At 39.8% G+C, this 27573-nt stretch overlaps 1 protein-coding gene across 1 annotated transcript in view; it reads right to left on the bottom strand.

The window, feature by feature from the left end:
- LOC124871134 (aryl hydrocarbon receptor-like) overlaps positions 1–27573 on the bottom strand; it is a 69654-nt gene that overhangs the window by 11413 nt on the left and 30668 nt on the right. Inside the window, exons 3-8 of the mRNA XM_047370169.1 lie at positions 19480–19586; positions 9651–9740; positions 8446–8578; positions 7519–7652; positions 6808–7010; positions 6522–6631 (exon numbers count right to left, since the gene is read on the bottom strand). Coding sequence (XP_047226125.1) covers positions 6522–6631; positions 6808–7010; positions 7519–7652; positions 8446–8578; positions 9651–9740; positions 19480–19586 — 777 coding nt within the window. The remainder of the gene's footprint in view (positions 1–6521; positions 6632–6807; positions 7011–7518; positions 7653–8445; positions 8579–9650; positions 9741–19479; positions 19587–27573) is intronic.

Below are 27573 nucleotides of genomic sequence, written 5' to 3'. Positions count from 1 at the left end.
ACGGAGCACGTGACAAAGCGTCTACTACGACACTATCGTGTCCTTTAATACAGTATAACGAATGTCCAGATTGTAGGACTGAAGAAACAACAACTTTTGAATCAGGTGCTGATTTGGGCATTTTAGGGAAGACAGAAACGTCAGAGGGTTATGATCCGTATAGACCACAATGTTAGCGCCACCACTTAAATAAACATCGAAATGTTTCAAAGCAAGAATTAAAGCAAAGGCCTCCTTCTCAACCACAGAGTAGTTCAAATTTCTTTGAAAAATAGTTCACAGACCTACCAATACCTACACCATCAGTCTGCGTAAGAACAGATCCAGCACCCATGTGGCTTGCGTCCACATGAAGCTGGAAAGGATGTTGAAGAAGTGGTGCAGCCAACACAGGAGCAGCACAAAGGAGCCTTTTCACCTGCTCAAACGCCTGTTGACAAAGGGTAGACCATTCAAATGTAACATCTTTACGCAGCAAAATGGTCAAAGGCACCATGACAGAAGAGAAGTTTTGACAAAAGCATCTATAAAACCACACCAGCCCAAGAAAATGCATAAGCTCCTACTTAGTAGCTGGAACCGAAAACTGCTCAACCGCCTGCACCTTAGCCGTAACAGGTTGGACCTCACCATGGCCAACTACACGACCTAAATAGGTGACAGTTGCCCTATCAAACTCACACTTTGCGAGGTTGAGTGTTAACCTCGCTCCCTCCAAACGAGCGAAAAGGTCCTGGATGCGCTCCAATGGATGACATAGTGGTGTCAGAATACACCACTATGTCATCCAAATAGACCACAAAACTAGGCATGTCACTAACCATTCTGTTCATCAATCATTAAAATGCTGCCGGTGCATTTTTCAGCCCAAACAACATCACCGTATTACTTGCGCATCTCCAGATACACCCTGTAAAAAACGTTGTTTTATTGTCTTAGCGTCTCCCACATCCACATCGTGTTCTACCAAATACGTACGTACTGGCATGTCCAAAAATAGACAAGGTAAGTGATTTATCAACTCCGCTAACTGTTTAGCATGACATGCAGGCAAGTGAGCCAACAAAGTGTCCAACCTTTGCAATTAATGTTTAAGACGTCCATGTATAAGCGTGCTGTCCATGCCATCTGTGTCAGTGTCGTCCCCCACAGGAGACAGTGCGCTCTGTGGTGCTGGACCTCTTTCTCACCCCTGCAAAGCTGTTTACTGTACACGCAGGTGTAACCTCATTACACCCTGACTCAAATAAATCCATCTCATAAAAATAATATATTTACATGACACAACTCTGTTTTCTTTCTCTTCTCTGGCATCGAGATTAAATAATTCTTATTAGAAATCCGCTCTAGAACTGCATATGGGCCAGTGAATTTAGCCTGAAAAGGGGAAGTCGTGACTGGACACAAAGCCTACACTTGATCACCAGACAGAAATGTGTGCATCATGTTTTAATTTTTTTCTATGCTACAGTCAGTCTCTCTTTAACAAGCTTCCAGCCTGCATACAGGTGTCTCCTAAAACCATTCGCAATCCACCAAGTTTTCCAGTGGAACAGGCTCTTTCAGCCTGGTCTGCCACCACAACCAACTAAAAAACTAATTCATTTGTCCTAAACCCTGTGTTCTCCTGGGCAACCCCTCTGGCGGACAGCATCAGCCAAGGCAAGCCTTACTCACAGTCACCATCCAACTCTATACAATAAGCATGCAGGAGGGACTCACTCTCTGGATGATATGATACGCCACATAGTTGTTTCAGGACCTGACTGAACAAATGTGTTGAAAAAGTTGTGCCTTGGTAGGACTGAATCACTTTCGGGATGCCAAACACTGAAAAGAACTGAGTTAACGCCCATACAACTGACCTAGCAGTTATAGTGTGTAAAGAATAAGCGGCTGGATACCGTGTAGTTTGACACATCACAATGAGCAGATATGATGATCCAATCTTGGAAACAAGGCAACGGGCCCACGTAATCAATTGTTAAATGCTCAAATGGCTTAGATGCTACAATAATTGGACCCAGTGGGAACAGTTTAAAAATCTGGTTGGGCTTGGTAATAGGCTGACAGACATGTCACACCTTAATATAAGCAGAAGCATCCTATTTAAGACAGAATAGGCCAGAAAAACCTTCTCAAAACCCGGTCATATGTTTTCCCAACACCAGAGCAGCTACACTCATCATGGGTCACTTTTAACACTGTGGAGCGAAACTTAATAGGCCCAACTATTTGAAACACAGGATCTCCCACACTGTCAGCATGTGATAATTATTTCCTCACCAACAACGAGTCTTGTAGGAAGTATCCACACGCACAATCAGTTATTTCACTCAGTGGGCGCACATCCTGTTCTTCACCGGTGAACAGTTCGCACTCGAGAAACACTTTATGCAATTGAACAAACAGCACACCTCAGGCACCAGCTTATAAGCTTTTTCCACCACGCTCTTCACTTTATCATATTAGAAACTGTCACCAGGGGACAGCAACGCATCCTGGCTTCCTGTGCCTTACTGGTAAATACATATTACAAAAGCAACAGCCAAACACCCCTAGGCCAGCTCAGTGATGTCGCCACACGTTCAAACAAAACCAAATACTTATCTACGTCTGACTAAACGGTGGCATCAATAGAATGCATTTATTTACTTCAAACACTGTCGACACAGGACTGCTGTTCGGACCAGAAGAAAGAGGCACCATGCCGCGTCTCCCAGCTGCCTGAAATTCTTATTTATACAGCTCAAATTGGTGCTGCAGCTCTTTCTCCCACAGCTCCAAACGACGTATCTCCATCTGCAACTCCATCTTATGCACATCAGCGTCAGATGCCCCAACTCCATTCTGGGCGATTAGTTCGACAGGAGAAAAAATGCTGTGGTGAGCACTGAAACTTTCTGAAAGACGTCAAAGCGGCTGGTCAATGTTAGAAAGGTATTTAACTATTAAAACCCATCTTTTTCTGTACCCTTATTGAGAAATGGGAGATTTGAGATGGGCCTGTAATTCTGCAGTAGCAACTTGTCCAGATTATTCTTTTTTATATTTAACAGTGGATTGATAATTGCTGTTTTTAGGGCATGGGTGAAAGCACCTGACACAAGGGATGAGTTTATTATTTGAATCAAATCAGATGCTATCATAGACAAAACTTTCTTATATTATTCTGTGAGTAAAATATTGAAACAGCAGTAGAAGGAGCTTGTTCGATGTATAATTTTCTTTTTGTAGTTGATTTGCATTTTATTTCATTACATAAGTATTTGATACATCAGAAAAACAAAACTTAATATTTGGCACAGAAACCTGTTTTTTGCAATTACAGATACTGTCAGGATGTGACATTTTGGACTTTGTTTGTGGTTTTGTGTTTTGTTTTGCTAGATGTTTCTTGTTTGAGGGTTTGTATTCATGTTTATTGCTTTCTGTGTTCTGACAGTTCTGGTTTCCTTTTGCCTCCCAGTGTGTTCTCCTCTCGTCATTAGTTTTCCTCTTTTAGTTGTTAATTATTCAGTTTTTGTCCCCTTTACATTCATTGTCCCTCTTAGCTCTGTTTCCTCTAATTTATCTTTATTCTCCAGTCCCTCCTTTTATAGGTTAGCTTTAGTTACTGTTTACTTTTATTCTAGTCCTCATTTCTTCTGCTTCATTCTCAGTTTGTTCTATCAGTGTTTAGTTTTGTAGTCAGGGTTTCTTTATATTCTCCTTTTTCTTAGGCCTTAGGTTCTTGTTATTCTTCTGTTCCTTCCAGTTCCTCTGTTTCCTTTACCTCTTGGTTATTCTAGATTTTTTATGTTTTGGTTATTTTATCTTAGTCTATTGTTCTGCTTAGGTCTATGTTTCTCTTTATTGGTTAATCCGTTCCACCTGTCCCTTCAGCCTCCCTGTCTCCTTGCCACACCTGTTCTGTGTCTTTTTGATTATCTGTCCTTTGTTCTCCTCTCACGTCTCCCTGTATATTAGTTGATCTGTGCTCTTTGTTTTCAGCTGGTTCCTTCGCTCACGCTCGCTACCCTCGTTCATGCCATGTTCCTGCTGTGTTTTCAGCTTCGTAAGTTTTTGGACTCCAGTTCTGTGTTGTACTTGCAGTAATTTTTGTTACGTTTTTGATCCTGCAAATAAAGTAAGGATTTATTTAAGATGCTGCTTCCGAGCTCATGTCTGCTCTTCGGTCCACCCCAAAACCCCACTGTGACAGATATCAGATGTTTCCTGTAGTTCTTGACGGGGTTTGCACACACTGCAGCAGGGATTTCGGACCACTCCTCCATACAGATCTTCTCCAGATCCTTCAAGTTTCTGGGCTGTCGCTGGGCAATATGGACTTTCAGCTCCCTCCAAAGATTTTTGAATGGTTTCAGGTCTGGAGACTGGCTAGGCCACTCCAGGACCTTTAGACGCTTCTTACTGAGCGACTCCTTAGTTGCCATGGCTGTGTGCTTCGGGTCATTCGTTAAGCTGGAAGACCCAGCCATGACCCATCTTCAATGCCCTTACTGAGGGAAGGAGGTCGTTGACTAATATCTCCTGATAGATGGTCCCATCCATCCTCCCCTCAATATGGTGCAGTAGTCCTGTAACTTTTACAGAAAAGTGCTTCATGGTAGGGATGCATTAACAATAGATGCAAAAACAGCACCAGCAATCCATTTCAGGTTTGATAAATCTCATTGCAGGTAGTAAGGGATTAAATTTGTATATCCTCTCCCATAAATTTGTGTATTTGGGTCATTATCATGTTTTGCATATTTATGAAGGCCAACACACTTAAAGATTTGCGCCCACTGTTCCGCTGACACTCAAAATTATTAGAACCTGGTTTGTAGATCAGCTTTGCCCACGTGTACATAACCACATGTAAACCTTTTGACAATCAGGCCCTAAATGTTTGTTTTTAGGGACTAGCAGCCTTTATTTTTAATAATTTTTAAAAGTACGTAGACAGGAAATAGTGTGGAGAGAGGGGGTTGAAGGGCATACAGTTAACGTCAACAGACTGGGACTCAAACCGGAGTTACAGCCTGAGGATTAAGGCATCTGTACATGGGTTGCACACTTAACCCCCTATGCCACCACTGCTGCACCCTTTACAGTACATTGAAATCTCAATGCGATATAAATCACAATGATTTCTTGTAAATCTAATATGGGCTGAATGTTTTCTTTGTTTTATATTTCATGCATAATCATATGTTTTAATGGAAAAAGGCTTAAAAGATTACAAAGAATGTGAATCTTCAATTCTTTTAAATCAAATACTTTTGTAGAAACTTGCATCAACCAATTGTTAAAATGTAAGCATCTGATTACAGAAAGGTAGTCACCCCATCCAGTGGTGACTTACTTGATCTGTATTTGTATGGCTCACAGCAATTTCCTTTACACGTGAAAGCCTCCCCTAGACATGGGAGATAAAGGGGTTATGGTGGAAACACTGACAAACAAAGCCACTCAATTCCTGACAGTTTTGATGCTGTGCAAAAATTGTTAGCAGTTGTTAACCTCAACTTTCATGGCAATTTTTTGTGGCTTTAACTGCTGAAAACCACCCTTTAATGCAGTGTCACCTGTGGAATGTCCCAAAAAAGTGTTTTTGAGCACTTCAATGTTCCAAGTAATTTTTTGCCCTTGTCCCATCTTTTTTGGAACATGTTGCAAGCATCAAATTCAAAAAGAGTGAATTTTGGCAAAGAAAAAAACAATAAAGTTTATCAGTTTGAACATTAAATATCTCGTCTTTGTAATGTATTCAGTTGCATATAGGTTGAACAGGATTTGCAAATCATTGTTATCTGCCTTGCAATGATAAGGCTTCTTATGTACTCACATTCATGGTTAACTCTGGGCGACTATGACTAAGAGTTGAGTAACCCAAGTTTTACCCCTTGTTCTGAAACTGAAAACCCTGGCTTTGATAGTGTGGAGTAGGTCTACTCAGGGTATGTGCCTCTATGTGGAGCTTGTTAACCCCGCTTCCTGAAATGGGGCCCAGAGGTTGGACGTTTGCCTCTAAACTGAGTCATTTGTCACCTTTAACGACTATGTTTGATTGATCTTCTTCTCCGCCAGGCACACACACTACTGTTGCATTTGGGACTGTTAGTACACAATCTGTTGTTGCTACATTCTTGGCCCACTATGAATGATGGCTGAGAAACATGATGTTATGACTATAAGCATGTTGTCTGCTTGTGTAGTCTGTGTAGTACAAAAATGTGCCAAAGCTATATGTAAATATGCTCCATCACTCTCTGACAGGGTGTTTTTTTCTCTGTGATAAACTTTAATGGAAGCTGAAAAAATGCACAAATGTGGGGCGACCTGAAAAGCTTCTGTTTTAACCAGCTCACTACACCCTACTACTGCAGTGTAAAAGATACAAGAACATGGCAAGGGTTTGGTGTGAAATAAAAATACGAGAACAGCAAAACACCCATAGCCACCCTGAATTTTGAACATCGGCATTATTAATAGAAATTCTCATACTGGTTGACCTCTTGTTAATATGTACTTACTTCTGACGTGGTTCTCTGCACAGTACAACATATCTGCTGCGTGGATGAACTGATATCCTGATCCTCGTACTCGTAGTTCAGCCTCAGTGTACCCCAGAACAATCTTTCCTCTGAAAGACAAAAACTGACTCAATCAACAAAACTTTGTTCCTAGGAAATTTAACAATATAATTCCAATCCTCCAGGACTTTCAATCATCTTTCTGTATGTTGCAATATTTAGCACTAGTAGAAATGAAGCAGCTAACAGACATAAAACTACTGAGGGCATTAAAATGTGTCATTACTTAGCATCACAGGCCAGGGGAGTAAAATCCAGCTTGTGTTTGGTCCTGAAAATCATATTTTTGGTCCTGATCTCCAGGATGGATGGAGGCTGCAGAGGAGTTGCGATAGCAAAAAGGGCCAGCTGGGGCATGGCCTTTCCTCCGTTTTCTTGCCACTGGTTTTGTCCATGCAGAAACTTGAGTCTGCCCTGGATGGTCAGAGCCTACAGAGGAACAGGTCCATACTTACATTATTTACCTGTAAGGAAAAATCCAACATTATATTTTTTTCTCTAGCAGGATTAACATATGTGCCTTTCTTTAAAGCCTCTTACCTATACATTATACTATACAGTCTTTCTCTTTATTTATTAATCTGCATTTCCATATAGTCGATAAATTCTCACCCACTGAGTGACAATATTGTGTCTGAGTCTAAAATACCAACAAATTGTCCTTTGATGTTGGGATTTTAGGACAAATAGAAGAAGTCTGAACAAAGTGATGCATTAAGTTGGAGGACTTTGCTTTAAAAAAATATTTTTTTTTACTTTTTAAGTAACTTGAAAAAATTTTATATGTACATTAGTAGGATTTTAATTCCTTTTTCAATGCAAGAAAGGTACCTTTTGATATATTTTGAGACTGTACATCTTCCATTGAAGATGTACAAGCCTTTACTCAAGCAACAACAAAGGGCTATGGTCTGCAGGTTGGTCCATGCAAGCTTACCAGGAAGCCGGAGGAGTTATCTAAGAGGCAGCGGAAGCGACACACAAAGATCCTCTCCAGGAAGGAGGAGTTCTCTGGTGGAAGTTGCTCAGGGTTGTAGGTGACCAAAGAACAGCTGCTGTCAGGTTCAATCTCTATGGCAACAAAAACACAAACCAGTCATTGTCACTATTTTATGACCAAAGAATTCCCAAATTCAGTTTCACTCAGTGTCTTTAATTTTCTTATCTTCTGAGGTGGTGGACTTCATGTAATGATTCATGTTGATCTGTACAGTGTTCTGTCTTAGGTGCATCTCTCTGAATATGCTTGAAGCTTAGTAACCAGGCGCTTCTCAGAGAAGCTGTAGATGTGTTAGGACTCTTGGTCTTAGCCAAAATTCAAAGCTCCCCACCAAAGGACAAACACACACACACACACACACACACGCACGCACACACACACACATAAGCATCTTACAAACTAAATACAAATCTAGGACCACTTCGGCTCATAAGCCACAGTGGAGATTACAGAGTCATGTGATCGGAACTGAGGCTGGCCTCATGGCTTAATGCTGTGTACTTAACCATCTTATACTGATGTTTGGCTGTTTGTTCTCATTGAGGTTAAAAGCTGGGAACCAACTGCACACACCAGAGTAAACTCATGTATCATTTGTTCCTCCATTTCTGCTACCTGTGCTTTTCCAATGGTTATAATCAGTCTGACAGAGAGAGGTACCACCAATCCTTGTAGTAAAACAACGGCCACCAGTGGGTTCTAGATGGGCCAACTTTATAATCAAATCGTACAAAAAATAAATACCCAAATGCCTTAGGAAAAGATATTGAAAGAGTAGACGATCAAGCTTGGTTTTATTGTACAGTTTTCAGCCTCATTAAAGCTCTGAACGTCATAAACCCATGATGAGAGGAAAGTGGTCACCTTGGGGGGTGTTCTGGGAAATGCCAGATGCTGCAGCCTGGGGAGGATTCAAAGCCCAGTGCAGGTTTCTTCTAAGTTCCTGAAGATCTTCTGTATGGACCAGCTCATACACGCTCTGGTGCATGACATCTGTCTAACAAATAAATAAATACGTGGAGGAATTACTGAGCACGTTACACAAGTAGAAAATTATACATAAGCTTAAAAGAAGTAGGTCTGGGATTTTTGTTTTACATTACAACAAAAACTGAGTCAGTTTCCAAACACTGATGATCTAAAGATGACAAATAAATTGTAAGCACACGAATCATATATATTGGGTGGGGGCATAGCATTACATTAAATAAAGTTATTATTCTGTTACTGCTATGGTTAGCATTTGATTAGCACTTGCATTGATTCCAAAGCAGTGACACATACATGTGATATTTAAGGTGTCCCTGAGTTGAGGCGGTCAAGCCACACAATTTTTTGATGTGACCTAAAACACCTGGCTTAGCAGGTGATCCAATGGTGGGTGGTACAGTTTTAGAGGAGTAAAAATGAGATTCTTGAGTGTTATCTAACCTAAATAAGGCAGACAATCTTCCTGCACCATTGAAATGCAAGACAGATAAACAATAATGTGACATTTGCGTGAGCTTAGCTTGGGGCTGCGTTTTCTTCATCCGTGAAGGATCATTAGACTGACACACACAATGCTTTAAACAGCTCCCTTCTCTGTAGAACACTGCTGTAATGTGACTCTGTTATTGAGGTCTATTATGAAGTTAAAGTGACTCTATTATGAAGGCTTAGCTACACATTGATAATGACTTATGCAGTGATTGTGGACATCCAAAAGAACATCCAAGACCTACAAGCTTATCTCACTCACATGTTGCACACAAACTCCTCATCTGGATGGAAGCATCAGGCTCCAATGTTGCATCGATGATTGGTGGCAAATATGCTGTATGCTATAATAGTCTTTTCATATGTTTCTGCATATAATCATCTGTAAGTGAATGTTTTTTGTCTGACTGCTGATCTGATGAAACCTTCAACTCCTTCCTGTAGAGTAATTCCTAGACTTTCCTGAGGTATACAAGACTTTTCTTACCATATAAAAAGGCATTATGAGGTTTTTCCTGTGTCTCATGCTTTGGTTCTGACATTCATCACTAAGCAAAACAAGAACTAAGCAGATTCAAGGTGGAGAGTACCTGATGGAAGCCCAAGTAGTCCTGGATGGTGTGAGAGGAGTAGAAAATGGTCCCATCGCTGGTGATGACTAGGACAAACCCATTGAGAGCCTGGAAGACAAAGAAAGACCCACACAGTCTGCTTTTATCTGACACTAGTGGAATAAGATCAACATATCAGAAATCCTGTTTTCACTAGCTAGCTGATGATGAGACTACGATGTTGAGGAGACAGGATACCATTTGTAAACCTTTTCATATCAGGCCATAATAGAACATCATCGTCGTGTCTAAATCCACACACACACATATGTATGATCAGAAAATCTACTGACAAGCTAGACTACAACCTGAGAAAGAGACATATTATTCACCATCATAGCAGCAAATAGATGGTGTTTCCTATAAAAGCAGATTGTTTTCTATTCTCCAGGGTTATCCAATCAGAGTCAATCACATGAAAGGTGAGCAAGTAGCAATGATTTTTTTCCTCTTTTAAACAAAAAGAAAAATATGTAGTACATGACCTCTTAGGTTTTAATAATATACAAATTTAAAATATAACTTTAATAATTTTAAAATGGCATAAAAAATGTTTTGCCTAAAGACATGTTTACAATTATTCCAACACAATTGGGGTAAATAGTCAAGTAAATGACTCATTCATGTTTGACATTAAATTAGCCTAAAACAAATTAAAATAAATAACTTCCAAGAAAATGTTCACAGTTAACATACCTGAACAATTCAACAAAAAAGACAACAAAAAAATCTAAGAGCAAAAAACAAAAAATAGAAACATCACAAATATCATGAAAAATCTGAAAAAATCTGGTTATATAAGTCTGTACAACCTGAAACTGAAACCTTTGCTTTCATTTCTGTATTTAGTCTCCTGGACCTCAGACCAGTCAGTTACTGGGAATCTCATCAACCAGAAATAAAGAGCAGCTGTCCCAATGGATTGTCCTGACATAGGCTCCTTTAGATAAAGTTATAGTTTGCAGATATGTTCTAAACGTTTAACATAATCTCACTGTACAAAGCTATCAGACTAGCACAAAATATATTTATTAATTAAATGCCATGGTAAAGTAAAAATAATTATCAGTAATTGGATAATATATCGGACATTACAAAACTGGTATATCTCTTCAAAGAACAAGAAGGGAACTTGTCGAAGCAGCAACACTTAAAGAGCTGGAGGAATTTTGCTAACTACTAGTGACAACAGCCTCCTGTTATATCCATATCTCTGAAAAAGGTTTGAAAGACATGGACCTTTTCTTTTAAAAAAAAGCATCTAATCCAGGCCAAAATCTTCCAGATATTTGCGAAGAATGTGTTATGGTCTGATGAACCAAGCTTCAACTCTCAAGTTGTACACCCCAGTTAAAATGGCAGTGTTTTATCATGTAAAATCTGAGAGCTTCACAAATAATTTAAACACCTTCTCCCCAAGTAATCTGTCATTTATCCTGTACAATTCAGCTGAAACAAACAAATCTGTTCCAGGGAAAACATAAAAAATTAGAAAATCACCCAACCACTGCTTGTCAGCTACAGACAGACAGACAGACAGACAGACAGACAGACAGACAGACAGACAGACAGACAGACAGACAAAAACATGGCCCCCTTTGCAGAGGTAATAAATAACACTGGTTGTTGCAAAACTGTGTTGCAGGAACAAAACTTGGCTTAAGCTACTTTTGATTGAGTCTTAGCACTAAGAGACTGGCAGACTTGGCAGAGGTCTGTCAGCATCCCCCTTTTATTTTTTATATTATTTTCAGTCACTGTCTTGCAAATATTCTCCATACCTCTCAGATTGTGAGTGATTCTTATGTCCACAGCCCTCTTTATATGACTCCACAGGTTATTTCAAAATTTCATCTTACCTCCAATGAAGTTATTCTTGTTGATTTACATTTTAGCTTAGTCTCACTGTCACACAGACTATTGAAATCCATCTTAACCATGTGTCCCTGTTGATATGGTGTCCTTTTGGTAATATGCAGTACTTTTTCTGTGCAAAAAAACTTCTTTTTGAAGCTGTGGCTGAAAAGTTCCAGTTTGGGTTCATGCCAATGTAGCACATTCTTTCACAGGAAGATTGTAAGCACTCCTTAGTGGAGACATATTGAGATCAGAAGAGATTGTTGTCTCATGTAGAAAATGTAAATGTAAAAGCAGAGGGAGAAGCAAGATTTTTTTTCAGTGTGAGGGCTGAGTTTGAAGCAGTACAACATCTGAGTTTTAATATGAGAAATACTTTTTAATTATCAGGGATGTATGATCTTGATGTCCTGAATGCTTTTATTTTCTTTTAATTTTAGAACTACAACCTGCATATTTTGTCCTTATGACGCTATTATTAAAAACTGAACTTAGAATGACATACATCTACAAGCCTTCTGCATGAATGATAAATTATAATTCCCCAACAATGAGACTGAGAAGGGGGATGAGGGGTCATCTTAAGTGAAATGGAGCACACTTACTTTTTCTTCTCAAAGAAAACAGACTCTCCGATGTTTCCACCTGACTAAACCAATATGTGCTTACTCGCATTTCTTACAACCAGAGCATGTGCACATACACAAGTGCCGAATCACAACCTGCAGGGTAAAGTAATTAATGCTGCAGATGCCAAGTTACTCTTTCAAATAAACTACGCTTATTCTAGTTTTCTGCCACACTTCTATCAGTGCAAATACAACATGGTAAATTTCACACGGCCACAGAGAGGAGCTCAGTTTTTCAGTCCTTTGGCCTTCACTTCACCAGGAGAACTAGCTACTCTGGGATAACTGAGGCCACATCCTCTTGTACCACAGTCCACTGCAGTTCCACTGACCTCCCAGCTCATAGGATTTAATCTGGAGCAGAAGAGTAAAGGTGGCATACAATGTTTGGCTTAAAACGTCAATAAAGAGGCCATCAGACTTTGTGGGAGTGTTTTGGTTCAAGCGTTGGTAAAGGCGTTCATGCGTGTTTTGTTTTGCTATCCCTTACAGATTCAATTCAATTCAGTTTATTTATATAGCGCCAATTCACAACACATGTTGTCTCAAGGCACTTCACAACAGTCAGGTACATACATTCCAATTAATACTAACAATTCAACAGTGCAGATGAAAGGCAGGTAGAAAAATTATACAGCTGAGAGGTTTCCTACAGACTGAGTTCCAATGACTGATGTTAAGGCAAACAGATTCAGCCAGAGAACCTTACAAAGTCCAGCTCAGAGGTCGCATTAACCGACCATTTTTCATTTTTGGCCGTTTTTTTAAACAAATCTTAAGGCCATCTGTCATTTAGACAAATTGCAATTCACACGTCTGACCAGTTGGTGGCGAGTTGGCATATTAATTAGCTGTTTTCTCACTAGATGCACGACCTTGTTGGTCCAATAACAACCGTGGTGTTGATAAAAGAGGGGAAAAAAGGGACTGATGCAGTGGAAGATGAAGAACAAACAAGTAATCAGCCCTCGGACACTATGGAGCGAGCAAGAAGCAGCAAGGTTAGGCAGAAGTACACAGTTCAGTGGGAGCAGGAGTTCTTCTGGCTGATGAGGGAGGAAGGAAAAATGTTTTGTGATATGGGTAAAAAAGCCAAAAATGAGAAACAAATATGTCTGAGGATATTTTATTTCATATTTTAAGTGCAATTGTTTAATTTCATTGTTTATATGTAGTTACTGGGACCACAGTCACACAGTCAATCAGTGTTTTTTGTCCCTGTGGAGAAAAGGTTTCATGAATTCATTGGGCTGAGTCTATGTTCAGCTTGTTCAGACTGAATATTAATTAAAATGAATGAAAATAAATGCTATTGAATGTTTAATTATTAACATTTAAAAAAAAATCAAGTGACGAGGATTTCTTTTACCCTGTCAGTCAAAATGACAGACACCAAAAAAGTCTAGCGCCACCTCTGGTCCAGCCAGAACTTGATTGGAATGCTGTTTCTCTAAATGAGGTTTCAATTCTGCTTTTTACCAGTGTGAGAAATGGTAAAACTAAACTTCCCTGCTCCAGTTGGAGAATATTTTGTAGCCTGTTTCCTCTCTTCCCCTGGAATGCCAGGCTGATGTACATTGGAAGGAACTGGACTGGAAAATTGATGAAATGACTGCACCAAAATCGAAAAGATCTTGGTGGCAGTGAGCTCACTCTACTCGGTGACATTTGTAAGGATTATGATTATTGATTATGTTGTAATTATGAATCTGAGAATATTATTTAATATTAATATTTTAATATTTATCAAATAATATTTCGGTCTGTTAAGGGTTGTCCTGTGAATACCAGCCCAGTAAGGCGATGGTGTTAGGACAAAATAGAAAGGTGTGAGACGAGCTCTGACATTATTGAACAGCATAAACTCTGCACATATATGGAATGAATTCACACAATTTCTTAAAATACAAGAATTTATTAACAAAAATAAGTCAACTCAAAGTCAAACATATTTCAATCAACAAACTCTTTACTATGCTAAAACAATCCAACTAAACTACCAAGCAGAATTAAAGAATAACGAAGACTAATGGGCTATGTACAATATAAACAAGTTTATTAAAGATGATTGGAAATCATGACCAAAAAGAGTGATGCAACATTACCATGCAATGTTTATGTTTGAGAACCAAGGATTATCTTGAAGAATCTGGAAGTGAATCAGCAAACGTTTAGACAACCCTTCACAATGCAAGATCAGATAAAATATTATTTTAATAAAATAATGTTTTAAATAATGATCTGCTGAATAAAACCAACCTTCTGGATGACCATTTCTCAACGGTGTCTAATTAGCTGCCTTTAGTTATTGAAATAATATTCGAAGAAATATTATTATATATATATCTTACAGGTGTATAGGTTTTCTTAAAATGGGCACACAGGTTTGACCGTTCAAACTGTGGCTTACCCAAGTCTATGCTTTAATGGAATTGTTCAAGCAAAACACACACAAAAATCTTTTGAAACAAAACTCAAATTTTAAAATAAAAATTTAAAGGTGGGATAAATAAACTAAAACATTCAACGCTATTCTTAGCTTCAAATGAATATTAGTGATGCATACTATGGGTTATTTACTTTCTTGCAGGACCTACCAAGTTAGACAACTAAAGTTAGTTATGCGAGTCTTGTTAAAACACACTTCACTCACACAATAAAACCCAGTAAAAATGCATAAATTTCAGAGCAGAAGTGGCAATGAATGATCAATAACCTGATTTTAGCTCAAGCTATGTCCTTTGATCATCGGTGATGGGATCATCTGCCTGTGTTAATAAAACTAATCAAATTAGTTAAATTCTATGGCAGCAACTGTAATTCTAACTAGTGATCACAAGGTGCCACTAAACGCCTGTGTGCAGCAGAGAAAATCCTGATGCAACTGCAATTCACTTAATGGCCATCAGACCATGGTGTTGCTTCCTCCCTGACTGGGAGAGTGTTAATTACAGCTGTAGTTATACCAACGGCAGATAGTAGGATGCCTCATACTGTGCCAGAATTGTTTGGTTGCTCTGGCAACAAGCTGACTGCGCTACAGCTCTGAGCCAGCAGGGGTTGCTTTGACAAGCTAGCAATTTACGTTGAATTTCACCATAAACTACACAAAACGTCCACCTTGCGTCAACAAAAGCACCTTAGAAAAACTATTATTACTATTAGGAGTATATTATTACTTCTCTGCAGTAGAATTGAGCCAATATTAGTCAAGATACATCCTCCAGCTTACAACTGCGAAATTTTACCAAATCTCACAACAGAGTTTCCAGGATATCACAAATGTGTTACTTTGTGCAATAGTGGTATCTGTCATTTTAAGGCCCACCCAGGGATGCCATTTATGTAAGGATTATGATTAGTTATTAATTAATATTCATCAAGAATTATAATTTAAAATCATAATTTGGAAAATATTAATTTCTTAACCAAAAATCATCACTTACGAATTGAAATAAGAGATGTCCTCTGGTGTTGTGATTATGGGCTCAAAGCTCTTTAATAATTATTAATTATTAACCAAAACCACAAACTGTCACTGTTTATTCAACCGCTTCACCGAAGGTGGGGGATCTTCGACCTTGTTTTGATAGATAAATCACTCTTGCATGAAATAAACACAAAAGCTTCACTTAATTATATATATGAAGATTTATTGAAGCCAAATAATCTTGATATACCATTATTCTGGTCCAAAACCTTCACCTAACTAACAAGTACTGTTCTATACAAAGGGAATAAAAATGACTACCTAACAATGATAATAAAAGAAAAACATATATGCGCATTTATATATACGCCCCTTTAGCCACATCCAGCTGAATGCCCCAAATCTTTAACAAAGAGTCATAAACTCTGAGGTGGGAACTCAGTGGAAAAACTCCAGCAATAAAACTGGAACAAGGAGGGGTCAGACCACGAGGTACAGACCGCTGTTGCTTTGAATGAAAAACTTTTAGAAGTCCGACTTCTAACTCCTGGCTGATTTGAGATCAGCTGGACAAATCAAAACACAGCTCAGCATAAAATACTTCCATCAGTATTGCATGCAACAAGTTAATACCTTAGATTAACTACTGGTGATTATAAATCACCTTCACTATGCCTCATCCTGCCCAGTCCTCTAAATGCACCTATCCGGTTTAATATAAAAAGATCGAAATTACTTTGAGCTTGATTTCTTCTCTCCACCAGTTGAGGATGGATCAGGTCTGACTAAAAAGGAGGGGAGGCGGGGATCACGCGTCCAAAATTATGAAAACAAAACAGTAACATCTCGTCCGTCCAGGAGGAGAAAAGACGAAGAACCTTTAGTCGACGGCATACACAAGGAGGAAAACTCATCTCCTTGGAAAATAGAACCTCTGTAGGTTTTCATCTGTGCCGCGTGTGGCGTGGTCTTCAATCGGCAAATAAATCCTCTGATCTTCTCGTATCAGACAGATTTCCAGCTCTTCCGGGAATGGCCTTGTGGAGCAAAAGTTCGCCTGCGAGCTTTGTTTCTCCAGATATGTGCCTCCTATGCGCTTTCCAGTGACAGACGGGAAATGGCACCGAAACTTCATCTCCTCTGGGTTTTACACTTTTGGTGACGTCAGAGCTGAGACGTCTGTTGAGCTGCGTGTGTCAAAATATGCAACCAAAATGGATGGCCCCAACACACTTGCACTGAAGAGTCCATGAACATAGAGACATTTTATAATTATTAGCTTTGAAGTGGAGAACTATGGTGGTCCAGAAGGGTCAGCAAAATCCAAACGCCACAACACAACCCAACCAACAACAAAACCCACAACACAACATGACACCTTTCCACTGTCGCTACATGCATGCTCAGTATGAGGGATTGCTGCAAAGTCAATGCAAGCGACTGTCCACTGTCTCTACATGCTCATTCAGGAGGAGTGAATGCTGCAAGTCACTGACTCGATGAAATCTGCTGGATTTCCTTGGATAGAAAAACTTTTTAACCAATTTGAATAATAAACTGAATCTAATTGCACTGTTTGATAGTTAGGATTAATTGGAATGTACAGTATGTAACTGACTTGAAATGTGTATGATTTAACTGTATTCTCTTTGTAAAGTGCCTTGAGACGACATGTAAATTGGCTTCACATTCATCTTTAAACAAGGATTTTCCATAACAACCCAGTTCTTTTGATTAGGGGTTATACTTTGGCATTACAATATCACACTCGCTGCAACGGGCAACACAATGGTTCATGGAAACTGTGTCAGAGGAAACTAAATGGCTGAGCAGTGGGTCCTTAATACTAATTGGTTTCTCGCTTTCTATATGCAGTAGCAAACTGGGATCCGGAAAGCTGCTTATGGTAAGTGGGAGCTGGACACAAGTCAAGACCAGAAGGCCTCCAATGTGAGTTTGTTTATGATGCTTCTTAATGCTGTGAAATTATTTTTATATAAAGTAACTATAGTTAAATTCCATAAGCAGCTGTGCATAATGGTTGTGGTTATAAAATTATTGTTAGTTACAGAAGTAGTTATACCACTGCTGCTGTATATGTTGTACGGGACAGTTTGGATGTAGAAGTTATAATCCATGCTGACCTGTTGCTCTCTATGATTATATCCAGGAGGAATCTTGTTACGAGTCCATAGTCTGTACAGCTTAAGGTTCAGTTCAGTTCATTTCAATACAATTCCAATTCAATTCAAAAATACTTTATTAATGCTAAAGGCAAATTTAATATTGTTGTGGCTCATTGTTTCCTTCTGCCAGTACAGTACAATTATTTACATATTTACCTACATTTTCCAAACTTATTTAGAGCTACTCTGAACACATTTCTGCTTTCTTGTGAAGAAGCAAGGAAAAATCCCTCCAAGAAAAGACCCTTACGTGAAAATAATTTATCAGTTTAACAGAATAAGTCATCTAATTAGAAATTAAAGTCCACTTGTGTGTAAAATGATCCCAGTATCAGTGCAGGTATTCTCTGAAGGCCTCAGAAGTTTGTTAGAGAACAGTAGAGAACAAACAGCATCATGAAGACCAAGGAATACAGCAGACAGGTCAAGTAGAAAGTTTAAAGCAGGGTTATGTTCTAAAATAATATCCTAAGCTTTGAACATCTCACAGAGCTCCCTTCAACCCTTCACCTGAAACTGAAGAGTGTGGCACAACTACAAACCTGCCAAGACATGACAGGCCAGGCAAGGAGAGTATTAATCAGAAAACCAGTCCCAGGGCCATGGTATCTCTGGAGGAGCTGCTAAAATCCTCATCTCAGGTGAGGCAATTAGACAACTGTTACTCATGCAGTCTGAGAATCTGGCCTTTATGGGAGAGTGGAGAGAAGAATTGTTAACAGAAAGCCACAAAAAATCCTGTTTGTAGTTTACCACAAACCATGTAGGTGACTCAGCCAACATGTGGAAGAAGGTGCTCTGGCCAGATGAGACCAAAACTGAACTTTTGGGCCCACATGCAAAAATGCTGTGTGGCAGAAAACTAATTTCACATCCCCATGAACACACCACCCTGAATGTAGAATAAGGTGGTGGCAGCATCATGCCGTGGAGATGCTTTTCATCATAAGGGACAGTGGAGCTCTGTTAGGAAAATCTGTTAGAGATTGTGACAAAAAACTGGAAACAACAACAAGCATACAGGGAGAGATACAAGATTTAGAATCTGTAGAAAGCTTAAAGAAAATGTGATGGAAAAATTGATGTGGATGGTCACTCCTCATCCAGTGGGCAAAGTCTTTAAGTGCCAAGCTGGTAGAGACAAACCCTGAAAGTCTTGCAGCAGTAATTGTAGTGAAAGGAGGTTGTAAGAATTGTTGACTTATTTTCCTTCCACTTGACAATTACACTGAACTTTCTGCTATGCTGCCACATAAAAATGTTTTATTTGCTCCAGGAGCTGTTTTAAAAAACACTCGTTTGCAAACTAACACAGAAAAGCGTCCAGTTTTATGAGGCTGTTTGCCTCATAAAACTGTATCTCTCAGCTCAGTTCAAATTGGATGAAATATTTAAAACAATAAAACGTTCCATTTCAGTTGAAGACACCTGACGTCCAATAATGTTAGGTGTAGTTTATTCTGTCTTTGTGTTGCAGATCTGTTTAAATAAACTGTAATGTAATTATTTATCCAAGCAAAACAGGCAGGGCCACAGTGGAACATCAGAGGCATACATAGATTTTGGGCATTTCAGAGTAGCACAGCAATTTTCACAGCATCCAACAAAAAGCTAACAATTCATCAACTGTAAACACAGATGTACAGAATCATACAAAGGAACAGATCTATAATGTAAACCTCTGTGAGGTCTGGAGATGTACTGACCTGCAGCAGAAGCTCTCCTTCAGAGATCTTTTTTTCTGTAGCTCCTGTTGTCTTGTCCTCATTGTTTCCTCTGGTGGCTGTGGCTCCATTCTGACTGGTCAGGGCCACTTAAAGGACAGACACACAGGCCAACATGGTGATTCTGTTTGCAAAGCTCTGCAGTGACTGTCACAATGTTCTATGCATAACATCTAGCAGAAACCACACCTCTTCCCCAGTGTATAAAGCTTTTAATGAACATAATCTGAAAGTCTAAATCTCAGCCTTTAGTTTCTTGTCATTTTACTTTCCTCTGAACAGCAGAAAAAACATTCTGCTTGAGACTATATGGACTCTGAGTTTACACGACTGCTAGAGAAACAAGTCAAAAAGAAAGAAAAGGAGGCACTGCAGTAGAGAAATAAAAAGGTTATACACAGATCATGCTCCAGTGATTCATTTCTCTAGCATCTACATGTCACAGGTGTTTCCCTCAGATGATCATGTGGTAATAATAAATCACAATGCAGGAGAACTCTGCTCAGACAGCCATTTGTTTGTGTGATTGAATTGGAATACCTACAACCTAGTTATGGAAAAGTTGAACTTGACAGTTTAAGCTCATTCAATAACAAATGCCTATTCCTGTGTAGTTTAATACATATAGATATCCATGTATTAAGTGAATAAATGCTTTGAGTGTGTTTACAGAACCTCTTATAAAGCATGCAGTGTGATGAATGGAAAAATAAGTTATCTCTGATGTGTTGCTGGAAATAAGGGGCAGCTCCTTCAGGCATAACTTTATTTAGACTCCACTGGAAGCTCAGTTAAGCTCCACCCACCCACACATTGCATCAGCCTCCAACTGAACCCCACTGCCCACCCTACTGTACCCCGTCCCATCTCCTTCCTGCTCATTGGCTGCTTGCTCTAGCTGTTCTCATCCTTGTAGGTTTCTCCTTTTTTTCCCAGCATGTTCCCCAGCTTTTTCTGTCTTGGTGTTAAGGCGTCATCTCCACATACCCCATCAAAGGCTGCTCCCTCAGCCAGACCACCACGCCATGGGGAGCGACCCAATGAGGCCAGCAGCGCTGCCCAGTTTGGCCACAGAGCAGCACCGATGTACAGTGCCCAGCAGTCCCAAGACTGCAGACATTCATGAGGCATTTCCACGAAGAATACAGACCCCACTCATCCATGCCATGTACCTAAGGGATAAGGCAGCAAAATCCCCACAACAGCCCCCCCAAACCCCAGCGGCCAGTTATGTGGCAGTGCTGCAGGTCCTGGAGCTTCACTATAATGCAAAAACACATTAAAATAGTCATAAAATTACAACTAATTATCATACAGAACATAGAAACAGAGCTGTGACTGCCGGCTGCCAACAGCCACCACAAAGGACAGGTCCAGAACCGACTTCAGTCAGGACCCGTACAGACCCAGACCCATATCCAGGCTAGACAACCCAGTGCCATCCGAGGGAACCCAAAGGTAAGCAAGGCAGGAGCAGGCGCAGGCCCAGACCATTTTAAATTTGGATGCCGTGACTCAAAAGGATCTTTGTGTCATTAAAGTGTACTTTAAAAGCCTTCAGCTGATTCAAAATGCTGCAGCAAGAGTTCTGATGAAAATTAAAAAGAGAGATCATATTTCTCCTATTTTAGCTTCCCTTCATTGGCTCCCTGTTAAATCCAGAATAGACTGAAAAATTCTCCTCCTCACATATAAAGACCTTAATGATCTAGCTCCATCATACATCAGAGATCTGATTGTTCCATATGTTCCTAACAGAGCACTTCGTTCTCAGAATGCAGGTTTACTGGTGGATCCTAGAGTCTCTAGAAGTAGAATGGGAGGCAGATCCTTTAGTTATCAGGCTCCTCTCCTGTGGAACCAGCTCCCGGTTTTGGTCCGTGAGGCAGACACCCTGTCTACTTTAAGGCTAGGCTTAAAACTTTCTTTCTTGATAAAGCTTATAGTTAGAGTGGCTTAGGTTATCAGGGAGGGAGCCTTCCTCCCTCCCTGTTGATTGGAGTAAGGGGGAGTCAGGTTTAGCCAAAACCGGCTCATTTATGGTTGAGGTGCAAACACACCCTCCATTTCTGCTACCTGTATGACCCCTTCTCTTTTCCAATGGTTATAATCAGTCTGACAGAGGGAGGTATCCTAATCCTTGTGGTTTTTAATATAACAATGACCATCAGTGGGACCCTTTGTGGGGTGCCTTGAGATGACATTGTTGTAAATGAGCGCCGTTTAACTAAATAATCTGAACTGAAACTTTCTGTGTAGTTATGCTGCTATAGGCTTAGGCTGCTGGAGGACATAATGACCACTTTCACCCTCTTTGCTACATTCTCACACTACTCTCCAATTTTGCATTATTTGCTGTTATTTCAGCTTTTAACTTTGTTCTCTCTTTTTTCTGTTCCTAGAAGCTACACCTGTCCTGGCTCTGTGTCTACCTGTGACACCTTTCTGGAGAGGGGCATCGTCCAAGCTTCTGCTGGCAACAACTTAATGCTCACCCTCTACTGATGATCCACATGGCCCTGTCTTTTAGTGTTTAACCCTCTCTCTCTCCTAGACATGGCGATTGACTGAGCTTAACTGTAACTAACTGTATGTGCTCTCTTTCAGACTCTAACCTTGAAAACTGGCTCAGAGTGTATCTGTTCTTTCTTTCTAGGTGAAACGACTAAAGGAGCTACACCCATTAACATTTACTTTTCCTTCCCATAGAACGTACTCCTGGATCAGTGCTTCTTTGTTCTCTTTGTGTCTCTGCTCTGTTCTCTCAAACCCCCAGTCGGTCGTGGCAGATGGCCGCTCACACTGAGCCTGGTTCTGCTGGAGGTTTCTTCCTGTTAAAAGGGAGTTTTTCCTCTCCGCTGTCGCTACATGCCTGCTCAGTATGAGGGATTGCTGCAAAGTCAACGCCAGTGATTGTCCACTGTCTCTACATGCTCATCTGGGAGGAGTGAATGCTGCAAGTCACTGACTGGGTGAAATCTGCTGGGTTTCCTTAGACAGAAAAACTTTTTATCCAATTTAAATAACTAACAACTCTGACTGCACTGTTCAATGGTTAGGATTAATTGGAATGTATGTACCTGACTTTTGTGAAGTGCTTTGAGACAACATGTGTTGTGAATTGGCGCTATATAAATAAACTGAATTGAATTGAATTGAATTTAAAATGACTCATCCTCTCTGAGAAATTATGGAAAGACAGGATGTGGTTTATATAAAAAAACAATTGATGAAACATCCTGATTGGGACATCACTACTATAGATCTTTATGTGTTCTCTGATAAGTTACTTAGGCACATCATGTCTTTTTAGCAGCAATCTTCAAGCTTCTCTTTCTTCTTTTGTTTTTTTTTTTTGTTTTAATGTTTTTTGTTGGCTGGCATTTTTTTTAGAAGCATTTTAGTTTACTACATATGTTTTAAACCTGTTTTATGAATAATATGGACTTTATTTGATTCAATATTTTCTGCCTGTCTTTAAGATATTGAATAGTTAGCTTATCATATGACTATTGTGTTGAACTGAGTGGAAATGTAAGACTTTTCTAACAAATGTTTGATTTGATTCTGAATAAATGCGGTGGCTGGGGTCATTCATAACCCAGGGATTGTTTTTTACTTTATTTTTGTTAGAATCAGAAAACTGGAACATTGCTGGAAACACTGGCTGATTTGTGTCATGGCTGTCCCTTTAGAGTTAAAGCTTTTCTAAAGCACAACATTTTGCCCTCTTATATGACTTTGGTTAGACTAGACACTCTTTTTACACATTCATCAGGTTAATAGAATATTGTTCAATGCAATAATTTATAGCTAATGGCAAATTATCTCTCTGCTCAAGTGACTGGATGGAGGGATGAAAAAAGTTGCAGCACTGATTGATCACTGATTTCTGATCCCCCCCAGACCACCGAGTTATGACCCGTGAAGACCCCTGACCCTGAGGTTGAAGTGAGACATAACTGGATGACTGATTCTGGGCCACATCTTTTGTTTTAGAAACACAGGATTAACAAGCAGTCCATTTGAGAGATATGGCAATGTTGAAAGTGTCAGAGCAGATCACAGGAAGCATGTGGACTTTGTGTTGGAAGTCCTACCAGGCTAGTGTTTTGCACATGATAGCTTAGCTTGAACACCCCTGACTATATTTCAGAGAGACATTTGGTTTAACTTATAGCAGGGCCATGAATAGGTTAACATCATAATAAATAAATGGGGTGTTTTCTGAAATCTGGTATGTTGCATCATGGTCCCACAGTATAGTTTTGTCTAATAGTATAAATTGCTTCTGGAAGTAATGCTTTCAGATATTAATTTGTTTCACACATCATAAAAAGAGCCCACGCCTTTGTTTTTCAATTTCACCCTTTCCCTTTGAGTTAATGTCATGCTCCCTGCACAAGGCAAGGCAATGAGTATTTATGCAGCACATTAATCTACAAGGCAATTCAAAGTGCTATACAGGATGTCAAGGAAGAGAAAAAAAAAAAAACAAGACAGACACTAAAATACTTAATAGCAGACAAAAAAGACAAATGTAAAAATTTTGATTAAAAAGGCTAGCAAAAATTTTACTTTTTATTTTAAAATTTAAATATAAACTTGAATCTAATGCTTCAAAAACAGGCAAACACTACATGGGTCAAAATATTTGGTCAAAAGCTGATGGAAACAGAAATGTGTCCAGTCCTGATTTAAAGGAACCAAAGGCCTTGAGACTTAAGCTGTTTGTTTTTTGCAGTTCATTTTTTATATATATCTCATTTTTTTGGTTAAAAAATTGAGGTATATACAAACACAAATTTTTTGTACTTGCCCAAGGAATTTGGTCTTGGGTGGGGTTGGGAGGTGTGCCAACGAGCGTTTTTTGAAGTGCATGCCATAAATTGGCAACGTGTGAACATATACAGGCGTTTAATAAATTACTACATGTCGTGATTTTCTGGAGGGGGCTGGCAGTCTTGCTGGCAGTGGGAAGCGCCCCATTGGATGGTGATGATTGAGTTATGCATTGATGCCCAGGTTTGGTGCAACTCATAAATGTTCTTCAACTTTGAGTTACTTACTTGGCTGTTTTTGTGCTCACCATTCTATAAATACAGGGGTTGGACAATGAAACTGAAACACCTGTCATTTTAGTGTGGGAGGTTTCATGGCTAAATTGGACCAGTCTGTTAGCCAGTCTTCATTGATTGCACATTGCACCAGTAAGAGCAGAGTGTGAAGGTTCAATTAGCAGGGTAAGAGCAGAGTTTTGCTCAAAATATCAAGAGCCACAGTATCCAGGGTAATGTCAGCATACCACCAAGAAGGACGAACCACATCCAACAGGATTAACTGTGGACACAAGAGGAAGCTGTCTGAAAGGGATGTTCGGGTGCTAACCCGGATTGTATCCAAAAAACATAAAACCACGGCTGCCCAAATCACGGCAGAATTAAATGTGCACTTCAACTCTCCTGTTTCCACCACAACTGTCCGTCGAGAGTTCCACCTTTGTCAATATACACGGCCGGGCTGCTATAGCCAAACCTTTGGTCACTCATGCCAATGCCAAATGTCGGTTTCAATGGTGCAAGGAGCGCATATCTTGGGCAGTGGACTATGTGAAACATGTATTGTTCTCTGATGAGTCCACCTTTACTGTTTTCCCCACATCAGGGAGAGTTACGGTGTGGAGAAGCCCCAAAGAAGCGTACCACCCAGACTGTTGCATGCCCAGAGTGAAGCATGGGGGTGGATCAGTGATGGTTTGGCCTGCCATATCATGGCATTTCCTTGGCCCAATACTTGTGCTAGATGGGTGCGTCACTGCCAAGGACTACCGAACCATTCATGAGGACCATGTGCATCCAATGGTTCAAACATTGTATCCTGAAGGCGGTGCCGTGTATCAGGATGACAATGCACCAATACACACAGCAAGACTGGTGAAAGATTGGTTTGATGAACATGAAAGTGAAGTTGAACATCTCCCATGGCCTGCACAGTCACCAGATCTAAATATTATTGAGCCACTTTGGGGTGTTTTGGAGGAGCGAGTCAGGAAACGTTTTCCTCCACCAGTATCACGTAGTGACCTGGCCAGTATCCTGTAAGAAGACTGGCTTAAAATCCCTTTGACCACTGTGCAGGACTTGTACATGTCATTTCCAAGACGAATGGACGCTGTATTGGCTGCAAAAGGAGGCCCTACCCCATACTAATAAATTATTGTGATCTAAAACCAGGTGTTTCAGTTTCATTGTCCAACCCCTATATATTTACAGGTAGTAATTTTAGATATGGAAATAATGTAACTTTAATGAGCTAAAAGCCTGCACACAACTTAAATGGAAAAAATATATTGGTAAATGTCATGTTTTCATTTCTGCTGTGGTGTTGTGGACTTGCTTTAGAGCTTCGCTATACTGATGGAAATGCTGCCTTTTTCTAGGCATGTGCTGTGTATACACTGGTGTCAGGACATATATGTTAGCAGACGATTACCATGGGGACCTGACTGACAAATAAACAAGGACCGCAAAAAAACCTATCTGTCCACATCTGGTTTTGATGTGATTTCTTGTTGAAAATTTTTTCTGTAGATGGCAGACACACAAACTCACCAATACTTGCTGATAAAAGTAATGAACAATCTCCATCACCATTATTGTTTTTTAAGGAATCTGAATCAAACTATTGATAATTTAAAAAGACAAAGATAGTAGAAAGTTCTGGAAAGTCTGATACAAAGAAGATGGCAGTAGATCCTATAGACCCCTTTTGGTGGTAGTGTAGCATCTCAACACCATTAGAAATCTGTCTGGGAAGGGACCTGGGGTGAATACTTCAGACTCTGGGCTGATCTGTCAGCTAACCAAACCTTTTGACACACTGAAACCAATAATTTATGATATGTTATGTTTAAAGGAGGCTCAAGGTCACCTGACAGTAGGAGCAACAATTACAAGCAACATTGATTATTATTAAAAACACAAAACCACATTCCACCAAAAAACTACAAAATTAAAAATACACACAATGACTGGAAGGTGTTGGGGTGGTGGAGAAAATGTAGGAATCATTTGGGGTAAGCCAGCCTAAGCAGGTAGGTTTTGAGACAAGTCTTGAATGTGGCCAAAGATGAATATGTGAGAAGGTCCGTAGGGAGAGCTTTCTAGAGCTGGTAGCCGGACTGACTGAAAGATGTGAGACCGATAATGGAGGAGTGGATAGGCAGTAAACAGAAGTGGACCTTAGAGTGCAGGAAGGTGCACACATGTCTAGAAAAATAAAGGATTTTAAGAAGAGGTGTTATTTGCTGTGTGGAGGCAGTTCTGGAGATGGTGCGGGAAGCAGAATTCTAAACAAATTGAACTTTATGGAGATATCTGATAATTAAGTCATTTTGAAGCCCTTTACAGTAATTGAGAGGAGATTTGACAAGAACCAGAGTGGTGATCAGCACATAAATCAACTAAAGGCTCATCTGCATATGTCACAGTTTCCAAAGATCTAGAAAACCCTCTGCACACTTCAAATACTATCAAATATTTAACCACTTTCAATTTGTCCCTCCACACTAACTACAACAGGATTAACTGGAACATTCTAAGCCTGTGCTGCTTAAATTTCCAGCTCAGTCCCTACATGTCATCCTGGAATTCCTCCAGAGGATTGTCACAGGTCAGCAGCTACACACACACTGAGACAGACAGATGTACACACTAACAGGTCACAGCTAAGTACGTAACTATCTTTCAGATCAATCATCCTAGAACTAGAAACTGAAATGGAGAGATTAGATGTATAGTGTTTGCTTTGGCAGCAGCCTGTTTATACAAACTGTCAGATCAGATGAAGTATGAAACATGCTGCTGACAGCATTAGGCCAGCATGTGAAGTCTGTGAAGAGGAAGAGTTGGATGGCAATGACTGCTCAGCAGCATAGTAATCCTGACGATTAGATCAAGGTTATATCTCAAAGCACGCCTGTGCAAATTCCTTCAAAATTCATTTTTACTTTACTTTTAACACCCAGAAGGGAACAATCACAAAGCAAACTGCATCTCCACTGTGGTCCCAGAGAAT

This window comes from Girardinichthys multiradiatus, chromosome 7 (assembly GCF_021462225.1).
Source record: "Girardinichthys multiradiatus isolate DD_20200921_A chromosome 7, DD_fGirMul_XY1, whole genome shotgun sequence".
NCBI classification, from domain to species: Eukaryota; Metazoa; Chordata; class Actinopteri; order Cyprinodontiformes; family Goodeidae; genus Girardinichthys; species Girardinichthys multiradiatus.
Note: the sequence above shows the minus strand (reverse complement) of the source record. Positions and strands in the feature narration are given on the sequence as shown.